The sequence below is a fragment of the Rhinopithecus bieti genome, unplaced genomic scaffold (assembly GCF_001698545.2).
Source record: "Rhinopithecus bieti isolate Rb0 unplaced genomic scaffold, ASM169854v2 scaffold_574, whole genome shotgun sequence".
Classification (NCBI taxonomy): Eukaryota; Metazoa; Chordata; class Mammalia; order Primates; family Cercopithecidae; genus Rhinopithecus; species Rhinopithecus bieti.
This window is the reverse complement of record NW_016803605.1, coordinates 360,575-382,551: the sequence shown is the minus strand read 5'-3', so window position 1 is coordinate 382,551 and position 21,977 is coordinate 360,575. Positions and strand designations below refer to the sequence as shown.

General features: G+C 49.2%; 2 protein-coding genes across 2 annotated transcripts in view; one reads left to right on the top strand and one right to left on the bottom strand.

Moving 5' to 3' along the window:
* The first annotated feature begins 4,504 nt into the window (after positions 1-4,504).
* On the top strand, positions 4,505-7,435 carry LOC108539904 (tetra-peptide repeat homeobox protein 1-like). The gene is made up of 3 exons (XM_017888853.1): positions 4,505-4,550; positions 6,361-6,419; positions 6,695-7,435. The coding sequence occupies exons 1-3, from the start codon at positions 4,505-4,507 to the stop codon at positions 7,433-7,435; spliced, it is 846 nt and encodes a 281-aa protein (XP_017744342.1).
* Positions 7,436-16,325: 8,890 nt separating this feature from the next.
* The window catches only part of SULT2A1 (sulfotransferase family 2A member 1), a 29,970-nt gene continuing 24,318 nt past the window's right edge, over positions 16,326-21,977 (bottom strand). The window contains exons 5-6 of the mRNA XM_017888842.1: positions 19,328-19,505; positions 16,326-16,568 (exon numbers count right to left, since the gene is read on the bottom strand). Coding sequence (XP_017744331.1) covers positions 16,456-16,568; positions 19,328-19,505 — 291 coding nt within the window. The 3' untranslated portion in view covers positions 16,326-16,455. The remainder of the gene's footprint in view (positions 16,569-19,327; positions 19,506-21,977) is intronic.

Genomic DNA, 21,977 nt, shown 5'->3' with positions numbered 1-21,977 from the left:
ACAGGATCTTGCTCTGTTGCCCAGGCTGGAGTGCAGTGGTGCTATCTTGGCTCACTGAAGCCTCCACCTCTCGGGCTCAAGTGATCCTCCCGCCTCAGCCTCCCGAGTAGTGCCTGCCAGCACGCCTGGCTAATTTTTGTATTTTTAGTAGAGACTGGGTTTCACCATGTTCCCCAGGTTGGTCTGGAACTCCTGGGCAAGAAATCCACTTGCCTCAGCCTCCCAAAGTGCTGGGATGACAGGCGTGAGCCAGGGCACCCGGCCCCAAACTGAAACTTTGTACTTATCAAATATTGAACTCCTCATTCTCCCCATCCCCAACCCTTGGGAACCTCTAGCTTATTTTCTGTCTCTATGAATTTGTCTATTTTAGATATTTCTTGGGAGTGGAATCATACAATATTTGTCCTGGCTTATTTCATCTAGCATAAATACTTTCTAGGTTCATGGAGGTTGTAGCCTGTGCCAGAACTTCCTACTTAAGGCTGAAGAATATTCCATTGCATGGATAGACCATGCGTGCATTTTATTCATTCATTTGATAGACATTTGGATTGTTTCAGCCTTTTGGCTATTGTAAAAGATGCTGCTATGAACATTAGTGCACAAATATTTCTTCGTTTCCCTGATTTAAATTCTTTTTTTTTTCCTGTTTTTAAACATTTTTTTTGGTTTACATTTTTTTTTTTTTTTTTTTTTTTTTTTTTTTTTTTTTTTTTTTTTTTTTTTTTTTTTGAGACGGAGTCTTGCTCTGTCGCCCGGGCTGGAGTACAGTGGCCGGATCTCAGCTCACTGCAAGCTCCGCCTCCCGGGTTTACGCCATTCTCCTGCCTCAGCCTCCCGAGTAGCTGGGACTACAGGCGCCCGCCACCTCGCCCGGCTAGTTTTTTGTATTTTTTAGTAGAGACGGGGTTTCACCATGTGAGCCAGGATGGTCTCGATCTCCTGACCTCGTGATCCGCCCGTCTCAGCCTCCCAAAGTGCTGGGATTACAGGCTTGAGCCACCGCGCCCGGCCTGTTTACATTCTTTTGGTATAAAAGTCACTCTGTTTTGAACCCTTTCCAAAATTATCAAATAAGCTCAAATCCTATAACATTTGCCATTAAAAGCAAGGGCAGCCGGGAGTGGTGGCTCACACCTGTAATCCCAGCACTTTGGGAGGCCAAGGCGGGCGGATCACCTGAAGTCAGGAGTTTGAAACCAGTCTGGTCAATATGGCAAAACCCTATCTCCACTAAAAATACAAAAATTAGCTGGGCGTGGTAGTGGGTGCCTGTAATCCCAGCTACTCGGGAGGCTGAGGCAGGAGAATCGCTTGAATCTGGGAGGCAGATGTTGCAACAAGCTGAGATCGATCGCTCCATTGCACTCTAGCCTGGGTGACAGAGCGAGACACCATTTCACAAAAAAAAAAAAAAAAAAAAAAAAGGCAAGGGCAAAAGCCACAATTCCTTTCGCATCAATCTAAAACATACTTTCAAACACCCTCTTACTGAGAGGCCCCAAAGATTCCCTTCCCTTTCGTGTTCCCCCTTCTTGCAAGAAGACAATAAACTCAACTTTGCTTGACTACTGGTGTCCCTCTGATGGGCTTTAGCTGATGGACATTGACAGGTATCACCAAGTCAGTCTTAAAAACCAACCAGCCAGGCATGGTGGCTCACACTTACAATCCCAGCAATTTGGGAGGTTGAGGCAGCAGGATCACCTGAGCCCAGGAGTTGGACATTAGGCTGGGCAAGAGAGCAAAACCCTGTCTCTACAAAAAATATAAGAAATTAGCCGGGCAGGGTGGTGGGTGCCTGTAGTCCCAGCAACTTGGGAGGCTGAGGTGGGAGGATTGCTTGAGCCCATGAGGTCAAGGCTGCAGTGACCTGTGATCATGCCACTGTACTCCAGTCTGGGCAACAGAGCAGGACCCTGTCTCAAAACCAAAAATACCAAAACCAAAACCAAAACAAAACAAAACAAAAAACCAACCCATGCTCCAAAACCATTTCTGGAGAAATAATCAGATTCCCTACCCCTTCACCTACTAAGCCTAGGTAGAGTCTCTTGGCTTAATCTTTGCCAATCGAATATGCAAAGTTTTTTTTTTTTTTTTTTTTTTTTTTTCCACAGAGTCTTGCTCTGTCACCTAGGCTGGAGTGCAGTGGTGCGATCTAGGCTTCCTGCAACCTCCGCCTCCTGGGTTCAAGCAACTCTCCTGCCTCTGCCTCCCAAGTAGCTGGGATTACAGGCGCCCACCACCACGCCCAGCTATTTTTTTGTATTTTTTGTAGCGATGGGGTTTCACTATGTTGGCCAGACTGGCCTCAAACTCCTGACCTCATGATCCGCCCACCTTGGCCTCCCAAAGTGCTGGGATTACAGGCATAAGCTACCACGCCTGGCCTCGAATATGCAAAGTCTTACACTTGATTTCTTTTAGAAATTACAGAGAGGGGGACCTTTTACCCACAACTTATAGACCAAGAAAACTGCGAGATCATTCCTGTTGACAGCAGGGCCATCATCTGCCTTGGTGAATAATGTGTTCCCAGCTACCTAAAAGTGGAACAAAATGTGCAATTATGGTAAAATGTTCCCAGAAAGGAAGCAGAATATAGATACAATGATGGAAGGATGCCACTATGAGATACTAAGCAACCGTTTAAAAGAGTGCAGTGAGGCCACGTGCAGTGGCTCACGCCTGTAATCTCAGCACTTTGGGAGGCCGAGGCAGGTGGATCATGAGGTCAGGAGAACGAGACCATCCTGGCTAACGTGGTGAAATCCCATCTCTACTTAAAATATAAAAAAATTAGCCAGGCATGGTGGTGGGCACCTGTAATCCCAGCTGCTGGGGACAACGCATGCGATGAGGAATCATTGCTGGGGATGCTGCTTTCTACAACAGCTGAGGCAGGAGAATGGCATGAACCCAGGAGGCAGAGCTTGCAGTGAGCCGAGATTGCGCCACTGCACTCCAACCTGGGCAACAGAGTGACTCCGTCTCAAAAAAAAAAAAAAAAAAAAAAAAAAAAGAAAGGAAAAAAATAGTGCAGTGAACTTGTAAGCATACCATCTATTTGTTTTACAATTTATTTATTTATTTCCAAGACAGGGTCTCGTTCTGTCACCTAGGCTGGAGTGCAGTGGTTTGATCATGGCTCACTGCAGCCTCAAATTCCTGGGCTCAAGAGATCCTCCCGCCTCAGCCTCCCAAGTAGCTGGGACTACAGGTACCTACCACCACGCCTGGCTAGTTTTTAAAATATATATATATTTTGTAGAGATAAGGTCTCGCTATGTTGCCCAGGCTGGTCTCGAACTCTTGACCTCAATTGATCTTTCTGCCTTGGCTCCCAAAGCCCTAGGATATCATGCCCAGTCACTATTTGTTTTGTTTCAGTTTATATTTATTTATTTATTTTGAGACGGAGTTTCACTATTGTTGCGCAGGCTGGGGTACAATAGTGCGATATTGGCTCACTACAACCTCCACCTCCAGGGTTCAAACAATTCTCCTGCCTCAGCCTCCTGAGTAGCTGGGATTACAGGCATGTGCCACCATGCCCAGCTAATTTTGTATTTTTATTAGAGACGGAGTTTGTCTATGTTGGTCAGGCTGGTCTCGAACTCCCGACCTCAGGTTATCCTCCCGCCTCGGCCTCCCAAAGTGCTGGGATTACAGGTATGAGCCACTGCGCCCAGCCAAATTTTCTTATATTTAAATGTCTATCTTCACAAAATAGTACCAGTGAGCTTGTTCATCTGTTTATGCCTTTGTTGGCCAAATAAATAGCCACAGTGCAAAATCACCGGGGTCACTACTGTGTTCCCAGCATGTCCTGTAGATGAAGCCGGACAACGCATGCGATGAGGAATCATTGCTGGGGATGCTGCTTTCTACAACAGAACTCTCAGTAGCCGGTGAAAACAATGAGCGAGGCCTGTTTATGTCTAAGTTTTATTGAATTTTGAAATTGATTGCATGAGTCATTTCTTTTTCTTTCTTTTTTTCTTTTTTGGCGGGGAGTGGGGACGGAGTCTCCCTCTGTTGCCCAGGCTGCACTGCAACCTCCGCCTCTCAGGTTCAAGTGATTCTCTTGCCTCAGCCTCCCAAGTAGCTGGGATTACAGGTGCCTGCCACCAGGTCCAGCTATTCTTTTTGTAGTTTTAGTAGAGACGGGGTTCTGCCATGTTAGCCAGGCTGGTCTCAAAATCCTGACCTCAGGTGATCTGCCCACCTCGGCCTCCCAAAGTGCTAGGATTACAGGCATGAGCCACCGTGTCTGGCCTTGACTGACTAATTTTTAGCTCCCTGGATCATAAGCCTTGTCAATTTCCTTGACCCCTGAACCCACGTGGGTCCTGCTATGAGGAGATGAGAACAGCCAGGGGTCTGACACAGTGGATGCATCTCTAAGGGACCTGACATGTGTGAACCAAGGTCATGGGTTCCCTGTATACATCAGCAGCAGGTTCATTCATTCACAAGAGCCGGTCAGCAGCGGCCCATGGAACTATCCATCAGACCTGTGTCCCCTCCTGGTTGGAGGAGAGGTAACTAAAAGAATGAATAGTGGGGGCCAGAGTGGCCTCAAAGGACCAAAGAGGAGGCTGTAGGGTCATCCAGGAGGGAGAGATGGTGGCTGGACAAGGCAGGCAGCCCGGGAGCCAGGAGGAGTGGCTAGACTCGCTGACATTGGTCATGCGGGGCCCCAGCCCTGGGAAGGAACAAGGATGACTCCTGGGGGCTGACAGGCGGTGCCTCTCCTGAGATGGGGACCCCAACCACAGGTCATAATGCTGACTTCCCCAACCCCGCGTGGAATGCCGCCTCGCCTGGGCCCGTGAGGGTGAAACCAAGGCTGTGTCTGAGGTTCCCCCGGCTCCCTAGCACAGCTTTGGCAGGCAGTACTGTTCAGTTGATGAAGGATTCATACCATCATTCAGCTCCTCCAGGGGTGCGGGACTGCAGGGCAGGGTGGAAAGGGAGGTCCCAGCAGGGTGGGCCAGGGGTGGGCACAGCATAGAAAGTGAGTTAAGAAGCCAAGCACTTGGCAGTACACACTCATGTCTGGGAACAGAGCAGACGCAGGAGCTAGACCCTGGTCATCCTGCCAAAGTGTGAGCGAGGGCAAGGGTGTGAGGGGTCTGAGCTGATCCCCGTGGCCCAAGGCTGCAGAGTGCATGATCTGGGCATGCCAGAGCAGGGCTGGGCCTGTGCGGAGGCTTTCCCCGTCCTGCAGAGAGGGATACTTTAGTGGCCGTTTGGGAAATGAAAAATCATGCCAGCGCGCGGAGCGTCTCTACGCCTGTGATTCCCAGCTCTTTGAGAGACACGGTGGGAGGAACACGTGAGCCCAGGGACTCCTGAAACCAGCTGGGCCAACACAGTGAGACCCGTCTTTACCAAAAATACAAGTTACCCAGGGTGGTGCGCAACCTGTGGTCCCAGCTACTCGGGAGACTGAGGCGGGGGGATTGCTTGAGCTCAGGAGGTGGGGCCCTGCCCTTGAGCCGTGATCACATCACTGCACTCCAGCCTGGGGTGACAGAGCGAGATCCCCTCTCCAAGAAAAAGAAGGAAAGAAATTAAACTATGCAGTTGAGTGGAGCAGAGGACTGGGCAGGTGCCTGCACCCCTGCAAGTGTCAGGGTCCACTATAGCCGCTTGGATGGGAGGGGAAGGGTGCAGCTGGGGAGGGCTGAGCAGGCCGAAGCACCCTGTCCTGCTCCCGTGGTGAGATGCCTAGGCTCCCTGCCTTCCACCTTCTGTGGGGTCCCTAATAATACAGGAGGTTGTTTATCATAGCCCATTGTCCTAGATGTGGATCCTAGGCCCAGGAAGGTGCAAGGTCTGGTCCAGATACTGGGCTACCATGTGGCGGTGCCGCCCCAGCCCACACTGCCTGTGCCTCCTTGGCCTCGGGCAAGGGGACGGGTACCTAAGGGGGCCGAGGGGGCTGCCTGGGCGGCTTCTCTGACCTGTTTCCCTCCCGCTCCCAGTGCCTCCCGTGGCCCGGACCCTCCAAGGAGAAGAGGCAGGAGCGCAAGTCTACACTCAAAGCCAGCAGGAAGTGCTAGAAAGTTAACTTCAGAACGATCCAGTACCTCGAACTATACAAGCGACTGAATCTGGGGGCGAAGACAATCGATCTCAAGAGCACCAACTGCAGTCCTGACCCTCCCAGCCCCCCCCGCCGCCTCAGTCACCCCAAGAGCCTCGTTCACCTCCTGTCCATTTACAGGAGACCTGGTGCCGCCCGACCACCTCCTGCCCTGCCACACAAGGGGTCCCGCCAGTGTAGACCGGAGCCTGCATCTCTGAGTCCTGCCCAACTCGTATGCTAACCAAACCTGCCCACAGGATCCGTCAAGCTGTACCCACGAGGTCTCCCGGTGCCCAGAACCCCTCAGGCTCCTCAAGTAACCAGCGCCCTCCCGCTCGGAACCCTCCCTGGCCCCCCGGACTCCCGGGCAGCAGACCACCACCCCGCTCCTTCCCTTCCACCCCACCCTTCTCCCCTCCCACCCCACCCTCTCCCCTTCCTTCTCCAGACCTGGGAGCCGGGGGCCCTCTTATGGTGGGTGCCGGGTGGGGGTGAACAGAGGGAGAGGTTGAGGCCGGCCCCACCCCAAGCGGCTCACCGGACCGCGCGAGCCCCTCCTTCACACCTCCTCCCTGTCCCCTCTGCCCCCAGGTGTGGTTCAAGAATCGCCGCGCCAAACTAGCTCGGGAGCGACGGCTCCAGCAACAGCCCCAGCGCGTCCCTGGGCGGAGAGGCCGAGGAGCCCGCGCTGCACCCCTAGTCCCTGCAGGCTTCGCCTCCGTCCCTGGGGGTCCTGAGTTCCCGCAGGGCCGGGGTTCCTGGATCTCCCCTCAGCCGGGCCCCTGGGGAGTCCTCCCAGCAGCAGAACCCACGACCTACAGCCTCCACCAGACCTGGGGTGGCCCTGGGTGTGGAGCACAGGAGGGCCTCCTGGCTGCCCAGGGTCCAGGCCCTGGCCCAATCCCAGCTCCCATCCCAGGCCCAGCCCAGATCCCAGGCCCTATCCCAGACCCTATCCCAGGCCCGGCCCAGATCCCAGGCCCAATGTCAGGCCCACTCTCAGGCTCAATGTTAGATCCAGGCTCGAGCCCAGGTCCATTCCCCGCCCCCATCTCAGGCCCAGGTCCAATCCCAGACCCAGTCCTAGGCAAAGCCCTGATGCCAGGTTCAGGATCACTCCCAGCCCCAGCCCCAGACGCCGTGTGGCCTCAGAGCCCCTATGCCTCCAACTTGTTGCCAGAAACCCAGTTATTCCCTGACTTCACGGAGCTGCTCCCGCCCGTAGACCTGTTCGAGGAATCCTCACTCTTTACCACGACATCTCAGTACGAAGAGAAGGATGGCTCCGTGGACGAAAATCACTCAGTCCTTGGGTCGTTACTGGATTTATAGGGGGCCTGTGCCTGCAAAGTTCTTCAGATCCCAGAGGGCCTGGAGTGGCTGATCTACACTGCTGGTGACTTTCTGCAGTGAATGCACCACCCTTTACCCACCCTGCTACAGGCGGACATTTGCTGTCTTCATTGTGCAGCCATCACAGGTGGCCTGTGGATGTGCCTGCCTCTCATTTGAATTGAGCCTGAGCATTTCTCTGCTGGGATTGGAGTCACTGCTCACTGGGATGTTTGGCATTAGTGGATGCCTCTTGAGAGCTTTGTAAAGGGCTTTTCCCAGCCCTCCTACTGGTCAGTGTCCTCCCCAACACTGAGGATTGTGAGACTTTTTAATGTTTGTTGATCCAGTGACTTGTGGCTTTGTGGTTGTAATATCCATTTCCCTGATGATTGAGAGATTGAGAAATTCTCATGTGGGCATTAGGCATTTTCAAATAGTGACTATTTTTAGTTTTTTTTTTTAATTTTTTCTTATTTTTATTAAATAGTGACTATTCATGCTCTTTTGGGCCCATTTTCTGTAGTTGATTTCATATAAGTATTTTTTTGAGTCAGAGCCTTGCTTTGCCACCCAGGCTGTAGTGCAGTGGCATGATCTTGGCTCACTGCAACCTCTGCTTCTTAGGTTCAAGTGATTCTCTTGAGTCTCAGCCTCCTGAGTAGCTGGGACTACAGATGCCAGCCACTGTGCCTGGCTAATTGTTGTATTTTTAGTAAAGACGGGGTTTCACCATGTTGGCCAGGCTGGCCTTGAACTCCTGACCTCGAAGTGTTCCGCCTGCCTCAGCCTCCCAAAGTGCTGAGATTACAGGCATGAGCCACTGCACCCAGCCACGATGTTTTAACATAAAACTCTATTGGGAGTTAATATTCTGCAAAGATCTCCTATTCTGTGGCTTGTCTTCTTCTTGCTTTTGTTAAGTAGATCACTGTGCGTAGCATTCAAAACATTCATCAGCAGATTGATACTTTAGTGGAAGAAAAAACCCAATTTAAAAATTAGACTTGATGGACAAAAACTGTTATAAAAGTTTTTTCTTGAGACGGGGTCTCGCTCTGTCATCCATGCTGGAGTGCAGTGGTGCCATCTTGGCTCACTGCAACCTCTGCTTCCCAGGTTCAAGTGATTGTCCTACTTCAGCCTCCTGACTAGCTGGAACTACAGGTGTGCTCCACCACACCCGGCTAATTTTTGTATTTTTTGTAGAGACAAGGTTTCTCCATGTTGCCCAGACTTGAGCTTTCAAGTTTCTTCAAGAAAATTGTTGGAATTTTAATTGGAATGACATTAAATTTATAAATGTTTTTGGGAGAAATTGAAGTTTGTACAAAGTCTAGTCGACTTAGTACTTATTTATATTCATTCAATTGGTGTTTTACAAAGGTTCTTCATGAAATGTTGTTACTGTTATTATTTTTCTGACAGAGTCTCACTCTGTTGCTCAGGCTGGAGTGCAGTGGCGCAATCTTGGCTCACTGCAAACTCTACCTCCCGGGTTCAAGTGATTCTCTTGCCTCGGCTTCCTGAGTAGCTGGGATTACAGGCGCACACCACCATGTCTGGCTAGTTTTTGTATTTTTAGTAGAGATGGGGTTTCACCATGTTGGCCAGGCTGGTCTCAAACTGCTGACCTCAGGTGATCCACCCACCTCGGCCTCCCAAAGTGCTGAGATTACAGGCGTGAGCCACCGTGCCTGGCTGAAATGCAATTATTTAATCACAGAGCTCTTGCAAGCATCTTTCTGTAGATTTATTTCTTGTACTTCATTGTTATTATTGTCTGATATTTTACATGGTATTTTAAATTTCTTATTTTTAAAAAATATACTTGTCTTGTACATAGGATTCAGTTGATCAGTTTATTTTGTTTCCGGGAACCTACCTCAATTCTTCTGAATTCTTATAACTTATCTGAACATTGTAAATTTGAAAATGAAAATAGTTCATGGTGCTAAGCCAACGAGCGCCCCCTCCTGGGCACTCCACACCCCTCTCCGCTTCTCGCTTCCTCTGCCGCCCCCTGGTGGCCGTCCTGGCCCTGGGTCTCCCCACAGCGGTTTCTCTGACCCTGTCCTGGTCCCGTTTAGCAAATGCTCTAATCCTCTTAGGCCAGGCCAGCCTCAGCAGAGCAGAGAGAGAATTAGATCAGATGTGGGGGGAAGGGAGGACGGCTGTGCGTGTGTGCCAGGGGCAGACTTCCAGGATGTAATGAAAGCTCCTCCTTATCTAGCCGACCCTGGTAGTAAAATACACATAAAAACACGGAAACTTCACACCAGTCAGACTCTGACAGTGTGGGAAGAGTAGGGAGGAATGTAATTCGTCTATTGTAGGTGAGGGAGTTCCTGTGGACATTCTGGTGGCATGGGGGGAGAGGTGGTCCAGTCTGACTGTAGGTTCAGAATCACATCCTGGGCCTAGGGGAGGGATGGTGGTGCTCCAGGGCCCTGCAGGCATATCAGTGAATGGAAAATGGATTAGTTTATTAATGAATGAAGATGGAATTTGCATGTGCCCTGATTAGCTGAATAGAAAGTGAATGGATTAAGTAGAACAGAATTCCTCTCTTTTTCGTCTCCTCAATTCTTTTTTTTGGAGACAGGATTTCACTCTGTCACCCAGGCTGGAGTGCAGTGTGGTGCAATTGCGGCTCACTGCAACCTCCTCTCCCAGGTTCAAGCGATTCTCCTGCCCCAGCCTCCCAAGGAGCTGGGATTACAGGTGCCCACCACCACGCCCGGCTAATTTTTATATTTTTAGTAGAGATGGGGTTTCACTATGTTTGCCAGGCTGGTCTGGAACTCCTGACCTCAGGTGATCCACCTGCCTTGGCCTCCCAAAGTGCTGGGATTACAGGCGTGAGCCATCATGCCGGGCCATGGATTAGTTGTTAATGAATGAAGACTGAGTTTGCATGTGCCCTGATTAGCTGAATAGAAAGTGAATGGATTAGGTAGAACAGAATTCCTCTCTTTCTAATGTCCTCAATTCTTCTTGTTTTTGGAGACAGGGTCTCAATCTGTCGCCCAGGTTGGTGTGCAGTTGTGCAATCTTGGCTCACTGCCACCTCCGCCTCCCGGGATCAGGCAATTTTCCTGCCTCAGCCTCCCTGGCTGTGACCACAGGCGCCAGCCACCACGCCCAGCTAATTTTTGTATTTTTAGTAGAGATGGGTTTTACCATGTTGGCAAGGCTGGTCTCGAACTCCTGACCTCAGATGATCCACCCACCTTGGCCTCCCAAAGTGTTGGAATTACAAGCATGAGTCACTGTGCCCAGCCTCAATTCTTTTTTTTTTTGGAGACAGGGTTTTGCTCTGTCACCCAGGCTGGACTGCAGTGGTGCCATCTCAGTTCACTGCAACCTCTGCCTCCCAGGTTTGTGCAATTCTCCCATCTCAGCCTCCTGAGTAGCTGGGACTACAGGTGCGTGCCACTGTGCCTGGCCAATTTTTTTTTTTTTTGTAAAGACAGAGTTTCTCCATGTTGCCCAGGCTGGTCTCAAACTCCTGAGCTCAGGCAATCCTCCAGCCCATGTCTCCCAAAGTGCTGGGACCACAGGCAGGAGCCACCGCTCCTGGCTATATCTTCTCCATTCAATTTCCCTCCTTTTTCACCCAAGCAATGCCAGCCCCCTTCACTCCCTTCCGAATGTGAAAATTCCTAGGGAGTTTTACCATCTCCTAGGAGGCTCTCCCGCCTCTCCTCACCATCCCAGGCTGTGTTCTGGGCATCCCCAAGGGAAACATCTGAACTTCTCACTGGGCCAAGGAAGAAGGGACGAGGTGACTTTCAGAAGGCAGGCCTTGGAAATTCCCCATGTCTGTCTTGGCAGCAGCAAGAGTTTCTCTTTGTTTTCTTGCCTATAGCCAAAAAGCGTGACATGAAAGGGTTCAGGGTACATATGAGAACAGGTCATTGTACCTTTGACAAATGGGCCAAGTTCAAGCTTAATACCATCCTGCGTGCTCCGGGATGGAGATGGACACAGTGCAGGTAGAAATGTCTTTGTCTTGTAAGAATTGGAGAGAGGGGGGCCATCGTGTTTTTTTTTTTTTTTCTTTTTTTTTGGAGAGGGAGTCTCACTCTTTCTCCCAGGCTGGAGTGCAGTGGAGCGATCTTGGCTCACTGCAACCTCTGCTTCCCGGGTTCAAGTGATTCCCCTGCCTCAGCCTCCTGGGTAGCTGGGATTACAGGTGCCTGCCACCACCAAACCCAGTTAATTTTTTTTTTTTTTTTTTGAGACGGAGTCTCGCTCTGTCGCCTAGGCTGGAGTGCAGTGGCGCAATCTCAGCTCGCTGCAACCTCCCCCTCCCGGGTTTACGCCATTCTCCTGCCTCAGCCTCCTGAGTAGCTGGGACTACAGGCGCCTGCCACCACGCTCGCCTAATTTTCTGTATTTTTAGTAGAGACGGGATTTCACCGTGTTAACCAGGATGGTCTGGATCTCTTGACCTCATGGTCTGCCTGCCTTGGCTTCCCAAAGTGCTGGGATTACAGGCGTGAGCCACCGCGCCCGGCATTTTTATATATTTTGTAGAGATGAGGTTTCACTGTTTTCCAGGCTGGTTTTGAACTGATCTCATGTGATCCTCCTGCCTCAGCCCCCGAAAGTGCTGGGATTACAAAGTGCGTGAGCCACCGTGCCTGGCCAAAACCTCTTGCTTTAATACCCAACTTCATCCTAGGTTCCTGTATCTAGTTTCTGATTTTCTTTTTCTTTTTTTTTGAGATGGAGTTTTGGTCTTTTTGCCCAGGCAGGAGTGCAATGGCACAGTTTAGGCTCACTGCAACCTCCACCTCCTGGGTTCAGATGATTCTCCTGCCTCAGCCTCCCGAGTAGCTTGGATTGCAGGCGCCCACCACCACGCCCAGTTAATTTTTTAAAATAATTTTAGTAGAGACAGAGTTTTACCATGTTGGCCAGACTGGTCTCAAACTCCTGACCTCAGGTGATTGCCCGCCTCAGCCTCCCAAAGTACTGGGATTACAGTCGTGAGCCACCGCACTCGGCCTGATTTTCTTTCTTTCTTTCCTTTTTTTTTTATTTTTTGAGACAGGATCTCACCCTGTCACCCAGGTTGGCATGCAGTGGTGATTTTCTTCCTTCCTCTTTCTTTCTTTCTTTTTCTTTCTTTCTTTCTTTCTCCCTTCCTTCCTTCCTCCTTTCCTTTCCTTTTTCCTTTCCTTTCCTTTCCTTTCCTTTCTTTCTTTCTTTCTTTTCTTTTTTTGAGACAGGGTCTCACTCTGTCACCCAGGCTGGCGTGCAGTGGTATGATTACAGCTCACTGTAACCCCGAACTCTTGGGCTCAAGCAGTCTTCCCACCCCAGCCTCCCTAGTGGCTGTGCCTACAGCCATGTGCCACCAAGCCAGGCTAATTTTTAATTTTTTTTCCTGCAGAGATAGGGTCTTGCTATGTTGTCTGGGCTGGTCTCGACCTCCTGGGCTCAAGCAATCCTCCCATCTAGCTTCCTAAAGCACTGGGATTATAGGTTTGAGCCACGGCGTCTGGCTTGCCCCATCTCTTAAAAAAAAAAAAAATAGTGAGGTTGTTGGGATGGGGCACCAGTATGTTTTAAAGCTCTGAGGCAATTCCAATGTGCAAAGCTTGAGTACTGCTGTTCTCGGTCAAATCCCTGCCGTGGAGTAGACAAACTCCCAGGAGTTGATGCTTAACTGTCATTATTAAGAAGACACCAAAGCCAGTTTGGTGGCTCATGCCTGTAATCCCAGCACTTTGGGAGGCCGAGGTGGGCGGATCACCTAAGTCGAGGAGTTTGAGAGCAGCCTGGCCAACATGGTGAAACCCCCTCTCTACTAAAAATACAAAAATTAGCCAGATGTGGTGGCGCATGCCTGTAATCCCAGCTACTCGGGAGGCTGAGGCAGGAGAATCACTTGAACCGGGGAGGTGGAGGCTGCAGTGAGCCAAGATTGCGCCACTGCACTCCAGCCTGAGTGAGAGTGAGACTCTGTTTCAAAAAAAAAAAAAAAAAACAAACAAAAAACCTTTATTTTAGTAAAAGAAAAGTCAAAATTGCCTTATCTGATTGTCCCTTTCACAGAAATCCACCTAGATAAAAATCAAGTGCCATAAAGAGAAAGATGTGAATGGTCATTATTTTATTTTATTTATTTATTTATTTTTGAGCTGAAGTTTCGCTCTTGTTGCCCAGGCTGGAGTGCAATGACTTGATCTTGACTCACCACAACCTCTGCTTCCCGGTTCAAGTGATTCTCCTGCCTCAGCCTCCCGAGTAGCTGAGATTACAGGCATGCGCCACCAAGCCCGGCTAATTTTTGTATTTTTAGTAGAGACAGGGTTTCTCCATGTTGGTCAGGCTGGTCTCCAACTCTTGACCTCAGATGATCCACCCGCCTCAGGCATGAGCCACCGGGCCTGGCCTGTGAATGGTCATTATTTTTATATCAAATGAATACAGTAGTCACAAGTAAATTCATTAGTTAAAAAGGTTTTCAGCTAGGCATGGTGGCTCACACCTGTAATCCCAGCACTTTGGGAGGCTCAGGTGGGTGGATCACGAGGTCAGGAGATCGAAAACAGCCTGGCTAACACAGTGAAACCCTGTCTCTACTAAAAATACAAAAAATTAGCCGGGCGTGGTGGTGGGCGCCTGTAGTCCCAGCTGCTTGAGAGGCGGAGGCAGGAGAATCACTTGAACCCAGGAGGCGGAGGTTGCAGTGAACTGAGATTGCACCACTGCACTCCAGCCTGGGTGACAGAGTGAGACTCTGTCTCAAAAAAAAAAAAAAAAAGGATTTTCAAGGCCAAGTGAGGTGGCTCACGCTTTCTAATCCCAGCACTTTGGGAAGCCGAGGTGGAAGGATGGATTGAACCCAGAAGTTTGAGACTGGCCTGGGCAACATAGTGAGAGCCCGTCTCTACAAAAAATTAAAACATTAGCGAGGTGTGATGGCACCACCTGTGGTCCCAGCTACTCGGAAGGCTGAGGCGGGAGGATCACTTGAGCCTGGGAGGTCGAAGCTGCAGTGAGCTGTGGTGGTATCACCGCATTCCAGCCTGGATGACACAGCAAGACCCTGTCTCAAAAAAAATTTTTTTCCAAACTCCCATTTTAACAGACTGTTTCTGCCGAGTGCAGTGGTTCACGCCTATAATCACAACACTTTTGGAGACCAAGGTGGGCGGATCACTTGAGGTCAGGGGTTTAAGACCAGCCTGGCTAACATGATGAAACCCCATCTCTACTAAAAATACAAAAATTAGCCTGGCATGGTGGCTGGCGTCTGTAGTTCCGGCTACTCGGGAGGCTGAGACAGGAGAATCACTTGAATCTGGGAGGTGGAGGTTGCGATGAGCTGAGATCATGCCACTGCACTCCAGCTTGGGCGACAGAGCAAGACTCCATCTCAAAAAAAAACACCCCAAAATAACAAAAAACCCCAGACTGCTTCCCTGTAATTTTTCTAAAGAAAATGCCTGACAGGAAATAACTTAAGGATATTGTGGGCTTTTATTGTTGTTACTTCGAGATGCAGTTGTGTCCCTAGAGACACAGTGGGGTCAGCTCAGAGATGGGGTTCATTCAGGGGCACCCCCAGAACTGGGAGAGTCCTAGGCTTCCAATTACCTGCTGTGATGCTCCATGGCCACCAGGGGGCAACAATACATCACTGTTCCAGCCCAGGGAGCGGCCAGCCAGAGTTTGGTCCTGGGGTATCCCCTGGAACCACCTAAACCAGCTGGTTCCTTCCACACAGGAGACCTCCAGGTGGGATGAGGGAGAGACACCCCACATTCAAGTAGGAGAAAAACATGGAAAAGACACAGAGGCAACATTATGTTTCTTTCCACTTGTGTAATTTAAGCTAAAGCCAAACAGCTAGAAAATATAATACTTTTGTTTTGTTTTGTTTTTGAGACAGAGCCTTGCTTTGTTGCTCAGGCTGGAGTGCAGTGGAACAATCATAACCCACTGCAGCCTCTGCCTCTCGGGTTCAAGCGATTCTCCTGCTTCAGCCTCCTGAGTAGCTGGGATTACAGGCACACACCACCACATCCGGCTAATTTTTGTATTTTTAGTAGAGACGGGGTTTCACCATGTTGGTCAGGCTGGTCTCAAACTCCTGACCTCAAGTGATCTGCCCTCAACCTCCCAAAGTGCTCGGTTTACAGGTGTGAGCCACCTTACCTGGCCTTATGTAAGTTTTAAAAGCCTCCATAAACACCATTTTTTGTATATGGTTTAACAACTCAGAGTAAGAGGATAAAATTAGATTGGGAATTACCTTCCTTAAGGTTAGAGTAATAATAAATTGTAAAGATACAGGTGATGAAAATAAATGGAAACTTAAGTGCTTCTGTAATTTTATTTATTATTTTATTACTAATTTTGCTCTAAAATCTGTTACTGTAGCTATTTATTTTTATTAAAAAATGTTTAGACATCCTTTTAGGTAGTACGTACACTATTCCTGTAGCATTCTGTAAGTTGGAAATATTGCAAGCATTTAAAAAAGTCTGGGATGCCATGACTAGCTCACTGCAACCTCTGCATCCCTGGTCGGTTTTTTTTTTTTTGAGACAGACTCACAGTGTGTCACCCAGGCTGGAGTGCAGTGGTGCAATCTTGGCTCATTGCAATGTCCGCCTCTTGAGTTCAAGCGATTCTCCTGCCTCAGCCTCTTGAGTACCTGGGACTACAGGCATGTACCACCACACCCAGCTAATTTTTATATTTTTAATAGAGATGAAGTTGCATCATGTTGGCCAGGATGGTCTCGCTCTCCTGACCTCGTGATCATCCCTCAACCCCCCGACACCCCAAAGTGCTGGGATTACAGGCGTGAGCCACTGTGCCCGGCGGGAACCCTGGTAACTTTTAACAAGGAAGGGATCAGAGATGCAGAGGTTTGATATTTAAGGTTTCAGGAAAAAATAGTAAGTCTTATGCAGTGAGCCCCAGTCAGGTACATGTATAAGGACAGGAGAACCAATGTCATTCTCCATATAAGATCCAGAGTGTTTTGGACGTTATTCCCAGGGGAACAGCTCTCGAGGAAGATCGGTCATCTTCTCTTGGAACAGTTTATCAAACGCTTCAGCCTGGGCCACTGTGAGGTGATTTTTCCAGTCTCCAGATGCACCTGGAAACATGAAGCAGAAACTCAGGTCACATCACACATCTCCTTGGCCTGTTCCCACCAGGCACCTGACATGGACACTGTCGATAACATAGCAGAATGGCCGATGGTTCATGGTGGGCCTTTATCCTGCCTGGTCACATAGTCGTTCATCTAGCTGGAAACGATTTCCTACCTTCTCCTCTCTCCCATCCATCCTGTGTACAATTCCTCAGCAATAATGCCAGTATATCATCTGGTATGTCCAGAATCGAGTCACGTCTCACCACCTCTGTTTCTACCACATTGACCTAAGCCAACATCATTTTTCACCTGGATTATTGCAGTACACTTATAACTGGTCTCTCTCTCTCTCTCTTTTTTTTTTTTTTGAGACAGAGTCTTCTTTTTCCCCCAGGCTGGAGTGCAGTAGCGCCATCTCGGCTCACTGCAACCTCCACCTACTGAGTTCAAGCATTCTCGTGCTTCAGCCTCCCGAATAGCTGGGATTACAGGCACCTGCCACCACACCTGGCTAATTTTTGTACTTTTGGTAGAGATGGGGTTTTGCCATGTTGGCCAGGCTGGTCTCGAACTCCTGACCTCAGGTGATCTGCCCGTCTCAGCCTCCCAAAGTGCTGGGATCACAGATGTGAGCCACTGTGCCCAGCCTGGTCTCTGCTTTGGATCGTTCTTTTTCATAAGTTAGTCTCCGCATGGCAGCCCTCATGATCCCAGATCATGTCACTTCTCTGCTCAGATTCTCCGAGGACTCTCGGTTTCACTCAAGTACAAGTGCTGGAGGCACTTACAGGGCTCCAGGTGATCCAGCCCCTGTGGCTTCTCTGAGCTCATCCCCTAAAACTACCCTCTCCATCACTCTACTCACACGGGGACTTCTGATTCTGCCTCAAACATGACAGGCATCCCCATTCCTCAGAGTACTGGTGTCCCACGCTCCTTCTCCTTGGAATGCTGCTCTCTCTGATTGGCCCATGACTTACCTATTTGCCCCTTTCAAGTCTTTGTTCCAATTCAAGTTTCTCAGCGAGGTTCTCTCTCACCACCCAATTTAGAGGTCACTCCCCATCCTTGCTGTCTTTCACCTCATAACACATATCACGTCACGTAGGACAGGCTCTGTGTATTTTCTTTCTGTGGTGTATGTGTATGGCATGTATCCCTAATACAGATAAGTTATACGAAGTCTCAACACTTCAATATTTACTTTTTTCTTTTTTCTTTTTTTTGAGATGGAGTCTCGCTCTGTCACCCAGGCAGGAGTATAGTGTTATAATCATGGCTCACTGCAAACTCTGCCTCTTGGGTTCAAGTGATTCTCATGTCTCAGCTCCCCCAAGTACCTGGGACTGCAGGTGTGCGCCACCACGCATGGCTAATTTTTCTATTTTTAGTAGAGACAGAGTTTCACCATGTTGCCCAGGCTGGTCTCGAACTCCTGAGCTCAAGTGATCCACTCGCCTTGGAGTGCTGGGATTACAGGCATGAGCCACCGTACCTGGCCAACGTTTACTTTTACAATGGCCCAAGACTCTGGGTCATTTGAAGGATTTAACTCTTTTCTTCCGTGAAGCACTGTCCCAGATGTATTAGAACGGTAGGATTTTGGAAAAATAGATTCGTTTTTTTGAGCCGGAGTTTCACTCTTGTTGCCCAGGCTGGAGTGCAAATGGCATGATATCGGCTCACTGCAACCTCCTCCTCCCAGGTTCAAGTGATTCTCCTGCCTCAGCCTCCTGAGTAGCTGGGATTACAGGTACCCACGACCACGCTTGGCTAATTTTTTGTATTTTTAGCAGAGACAGGGTTTCACCGTGTTAGCCAGGCTGGTCTTGAACTCCTGACCTCAGGTGATTCACCCACCTTGGCCTCCCAAAGTGCTGGGATTATAGGCGTGAGTCACCACCCCCGGCCCTGGAAAAATGGATTCTTTCACCCCATGCAATAGACATTTCCATTCACCTTGGCATCTGACAGCAAAGTCTGTCCTCTCTCCCTTTTCTGGATGAAGCCTTCCTTCAGACATTTCTTTGTCCAGGACAGATCTCTACCCTAACTCATCAGTGGGGCAGCCGCACTGTGGCCATCCCTAACCCCGTCCTTGTCCTCGTTTCTTAGGTGAATCACAGCTTGTAGGTCTGGCAAGCGTTGCTAGTTTACCTGGTCACTGTTTGTAGAATGGATAATGCTCATGTCACATTCTGAGGTGAGAGAATCTGAATGACCTCATGTAAGTCAGATAACCTTCCCAGGTGGAACCAACTCTCCCCACGTGCCTACAGCCCAAATCAGTACCATGAGAAGAGGCTCCCTGATGAAGCCATGGGACAAGTGTTCTGGGTGATGAGCAAATAAAGCTGACAAATTGGCTGGGCGCCGTGGCTCATGCCTGTAATCCCAGCACTTTGGGAGGCCGAGGCGAGCAGATCACAAGGTCAGGAGATCAAGACCAGCTTAGCTAAGATGGTGAAACCCCGTCTTTACTAAAGATACAAAAATTAGCTGAGCATGGTGGCGTGTGCCTGTAATCCCAGCTACTCGGGAAGCTGAGGCAGAAGAATCACTTGAACCCTGGAGGCGGAGGTTGCAGTGAGCTGAGATCGCACCTCTGCATTCCAGCCTGGGCGACAGAGCGAGGCTCCATCTCAGAAAAAAAAAAAAAAAAACCACTCTTTCATCTCAACTGTTAGTGCCCAATTGTGACCATAGGCATGTGTGCCGTGTATTCTGGTGTATTTGGAAACGAAAGGATTTTCTTTTACCCTTTCTCAGAAGTTGTGCTTTGTCCACTACAAAATCAGCACCCAGGAGGGAATAATTGGACATCTTGTTTCCTTTCATGCTCTGAAAGGAGCTGTTCTTGAGAATTAAGTTCATTTCTTCGGGTTCTAACGTCTTTCCCAGGAACTGACAGATCTTCTCTACAGTTCTTCTTGTGTCCTAAAAAAGAAAAATCAAGAGAGAGGACATGAAAGAGAAAAACAAGGCTGGGCGCAGTGGCTCACGCCTGTAATCCCAGCACTCTGGGAGGCTGAGGCGGGGTGGATCTCTTGAGATCAGGAGTTCAAGACTAGCCTGATCAACATGGTGAAACCCCGTCTCTACTAAAAATACAAAAATTAGCAGGGCATGGTGGTGGGCACCTATAATCCCAGCTACTAGGGAGACTGGAGGAGGAGAGTTGCTTGAACCCAGGAGGTGGAGGCTGCAGTGAGCTGAGATCATGCCATTACACTCCAACCTGGTGACAGAGTGAGATCTTGTCCAAAAAAAAAAAAAAAAAAGTAAGATGAGAAGGAGGGAGCTGCAGAATGAGGAGGAGGAGGAAGAGAGGAACAATACGCAGACTTGAGAATGGATTGAGTTGAATGCAATTAGGAGAAAGAAAGAAAAAAAGGTAAAGAAGAGAGGGCATGAAGTATGTAAAAGACGCAAGGATGGGTTGGGAGCTGTGGCTCCTGTCTGTAATTCCAGCACTTTGGGAGGCTGAGGCAGGCGGATCACTCGAGTCCGGGAGTTTTTGACCAGCCTGGGCAATATAGTGAGACCCTGTCTCTACAAAAAATACAAAAATTAGCCAGGCATGATGATGCACACCTGTGGTACCAGCTACTTGGGAGGCTGAGGTGGGTGGATCACCTGAGCCCAGGAAGTTGAGGTTGCAGTGAGCTGTGATTGCACCACTGTACTCCAGCCTGGGCAGTGGAGTGAGTCCCTGTCTCGAAAACAAAACAAAACCAACTGAAAAACCACAAAAGATGCAAGGATCATTGTGGATTTTCCTGTGTGGTAGAGCTTAGGACAACTTAACAGTAAAACACAGAGCCTCGGGTTTCCTAAGAGACGTTTAGAGACGCTTCTAGACAGTAATCAGGGTTAGCAAGGAGAAGTTCAGGGAGAATCTGACAGAGACTTAAGGGCTTAGATTTCAAATCCCAGCTGCGCTGTCAGATAGTACTGTTTCCTGTAACTAGCTTTTGAATAACATACAGAGTTTTACAATATCTTCTTATATTTCATCTCAATAATTGGACTAGGTTCATGATCCTGGGATATTAAGATCATAGATTTTTATTTGTAAGATTTTATTTATGTATTTATTTAGAGACAAGATCTCACTCTGTTGCCCAGGCTGGAGTCCAGTGGCGTGATCTCAGCTCACTGCAACCTCCGCCTCCCAGGCTCAAGCAATTCTCCTGTCTCAACCTCCCGAGTAGCTGGGGTTGTACAGGCATGCGCCACCACTCCCTGCTAATGTACGTATTTTTAGTAGAGAGAGAGCTTCACCATGTTGGCCAAGCTGGGCTCCAACTTCTGAGCTCAGGTGATCTGCCCACCTCAGCCTCCCAAAGTGATGGGATTATGGGTGTGAACCACCGCACCTGGCCAACAAAATGCATTATTGTAACCAGACCGACTTTATTTGAATCGTAGGCCTTACTCTTAGAATCTATAATGCTTTAATTGTTTTCTCTATTTCACAAACCTTGGTTATCTAATAAGAAGACACACAACTGTGGAAATAACTAAAATAAGTTCATTGTGTGATCTGAAAGGAAAATCCCAGGAAGGTATGGGATCATGTATCTGAGGTAGCGAACCAAACTTGTTACAAAGGGCTTCTTAATAGAAATGAAAGTTGTTCCAGCTTGGCCAACATGGTGAAACCCCATCTGTACCAAAGACACAAAAATTAGCCAGATGGTGTGGTGCATGTCTGTAATCCCAGCTACTTGGGAGGCTGAGGCACGAGAATCACTTGAACCCGAGAGGTGGAGATTGCAACGAACTGAGATTGCGCCGCTGCACTCCAGCCTGGGTGGCAGTGGCTTCTGCCTGTAATCCTAGCACTTTGGGAGGCTGAGGTGGGCAGATTGCCTGAGCTCAGGAGTTCAAGACCAGCCTGGGCAACACGATGAAACCCTGTCTCTACTAAAATACAAAAAAAATTAGCTGGGCATGGCAGCGTGCATCTGTAGTCCCAGCTACTCAGGAGGCTGAGGCAGGAGAATCACTTGAACCCGGGAGACAGAGGTTGCAGTGAGCCGAGATCACGCCGCTGCACTCCAGCCTGGGCGACAGAGTGAGACTCTATCTCTTAAAAAAATAAAAAATAAAAGAAAAGGCCGGGCGCGGTGGCTCACGCCTGTAATCCCAGCACTTTGGGAGGCCAAGGTGGGTGGATCACAAGGTTAGGAGATTGAGACCATCCTGGCCAACGTGGTGAAACCCCGTCTCTACTAAAAATACAAAAATTAGCTGGGCATGGTGGTGGGCGCCTGTAATCCCGGATACTCGGGAGGCTGAGACAGAAGAATCGCTTGAACCTGGGAGGCGGAGGTTATAGTGAGCCAAGATTGTGCTACTGCACTCCAGCCTGGGCAACAGAGCGAGACTCCGTCTCAAAAAAAA

What these genes read in the sequence shown, in the direction of transcription:
- LOC108539904 (XM_017888853.1), top strand. Translation starts at nt 4,505, where the DNA reads ATGGAACTATCCATCAGACCTGTGTCCCCTCCTGGTTGGAGGAGAG. An exon ending in CCCTCCTGGTTGGAGGAGAG is followed by an intron (nt 4,551 to 6,360) that starts GTAACTAAAAGA and finishes ACCTGCCCACAG; the next exon opens with GATCCGTCAAGCTGTACCCA. An exon ending in GAACCCCTCAGGCTCCTCAA is followed by an intron (nt 6,420 to 6,694) that starts GTAACCAGCGCC and finishes CTCTGCCCCCAG; the next exon opens with GTGTGGTTCAAGAATCGCCG.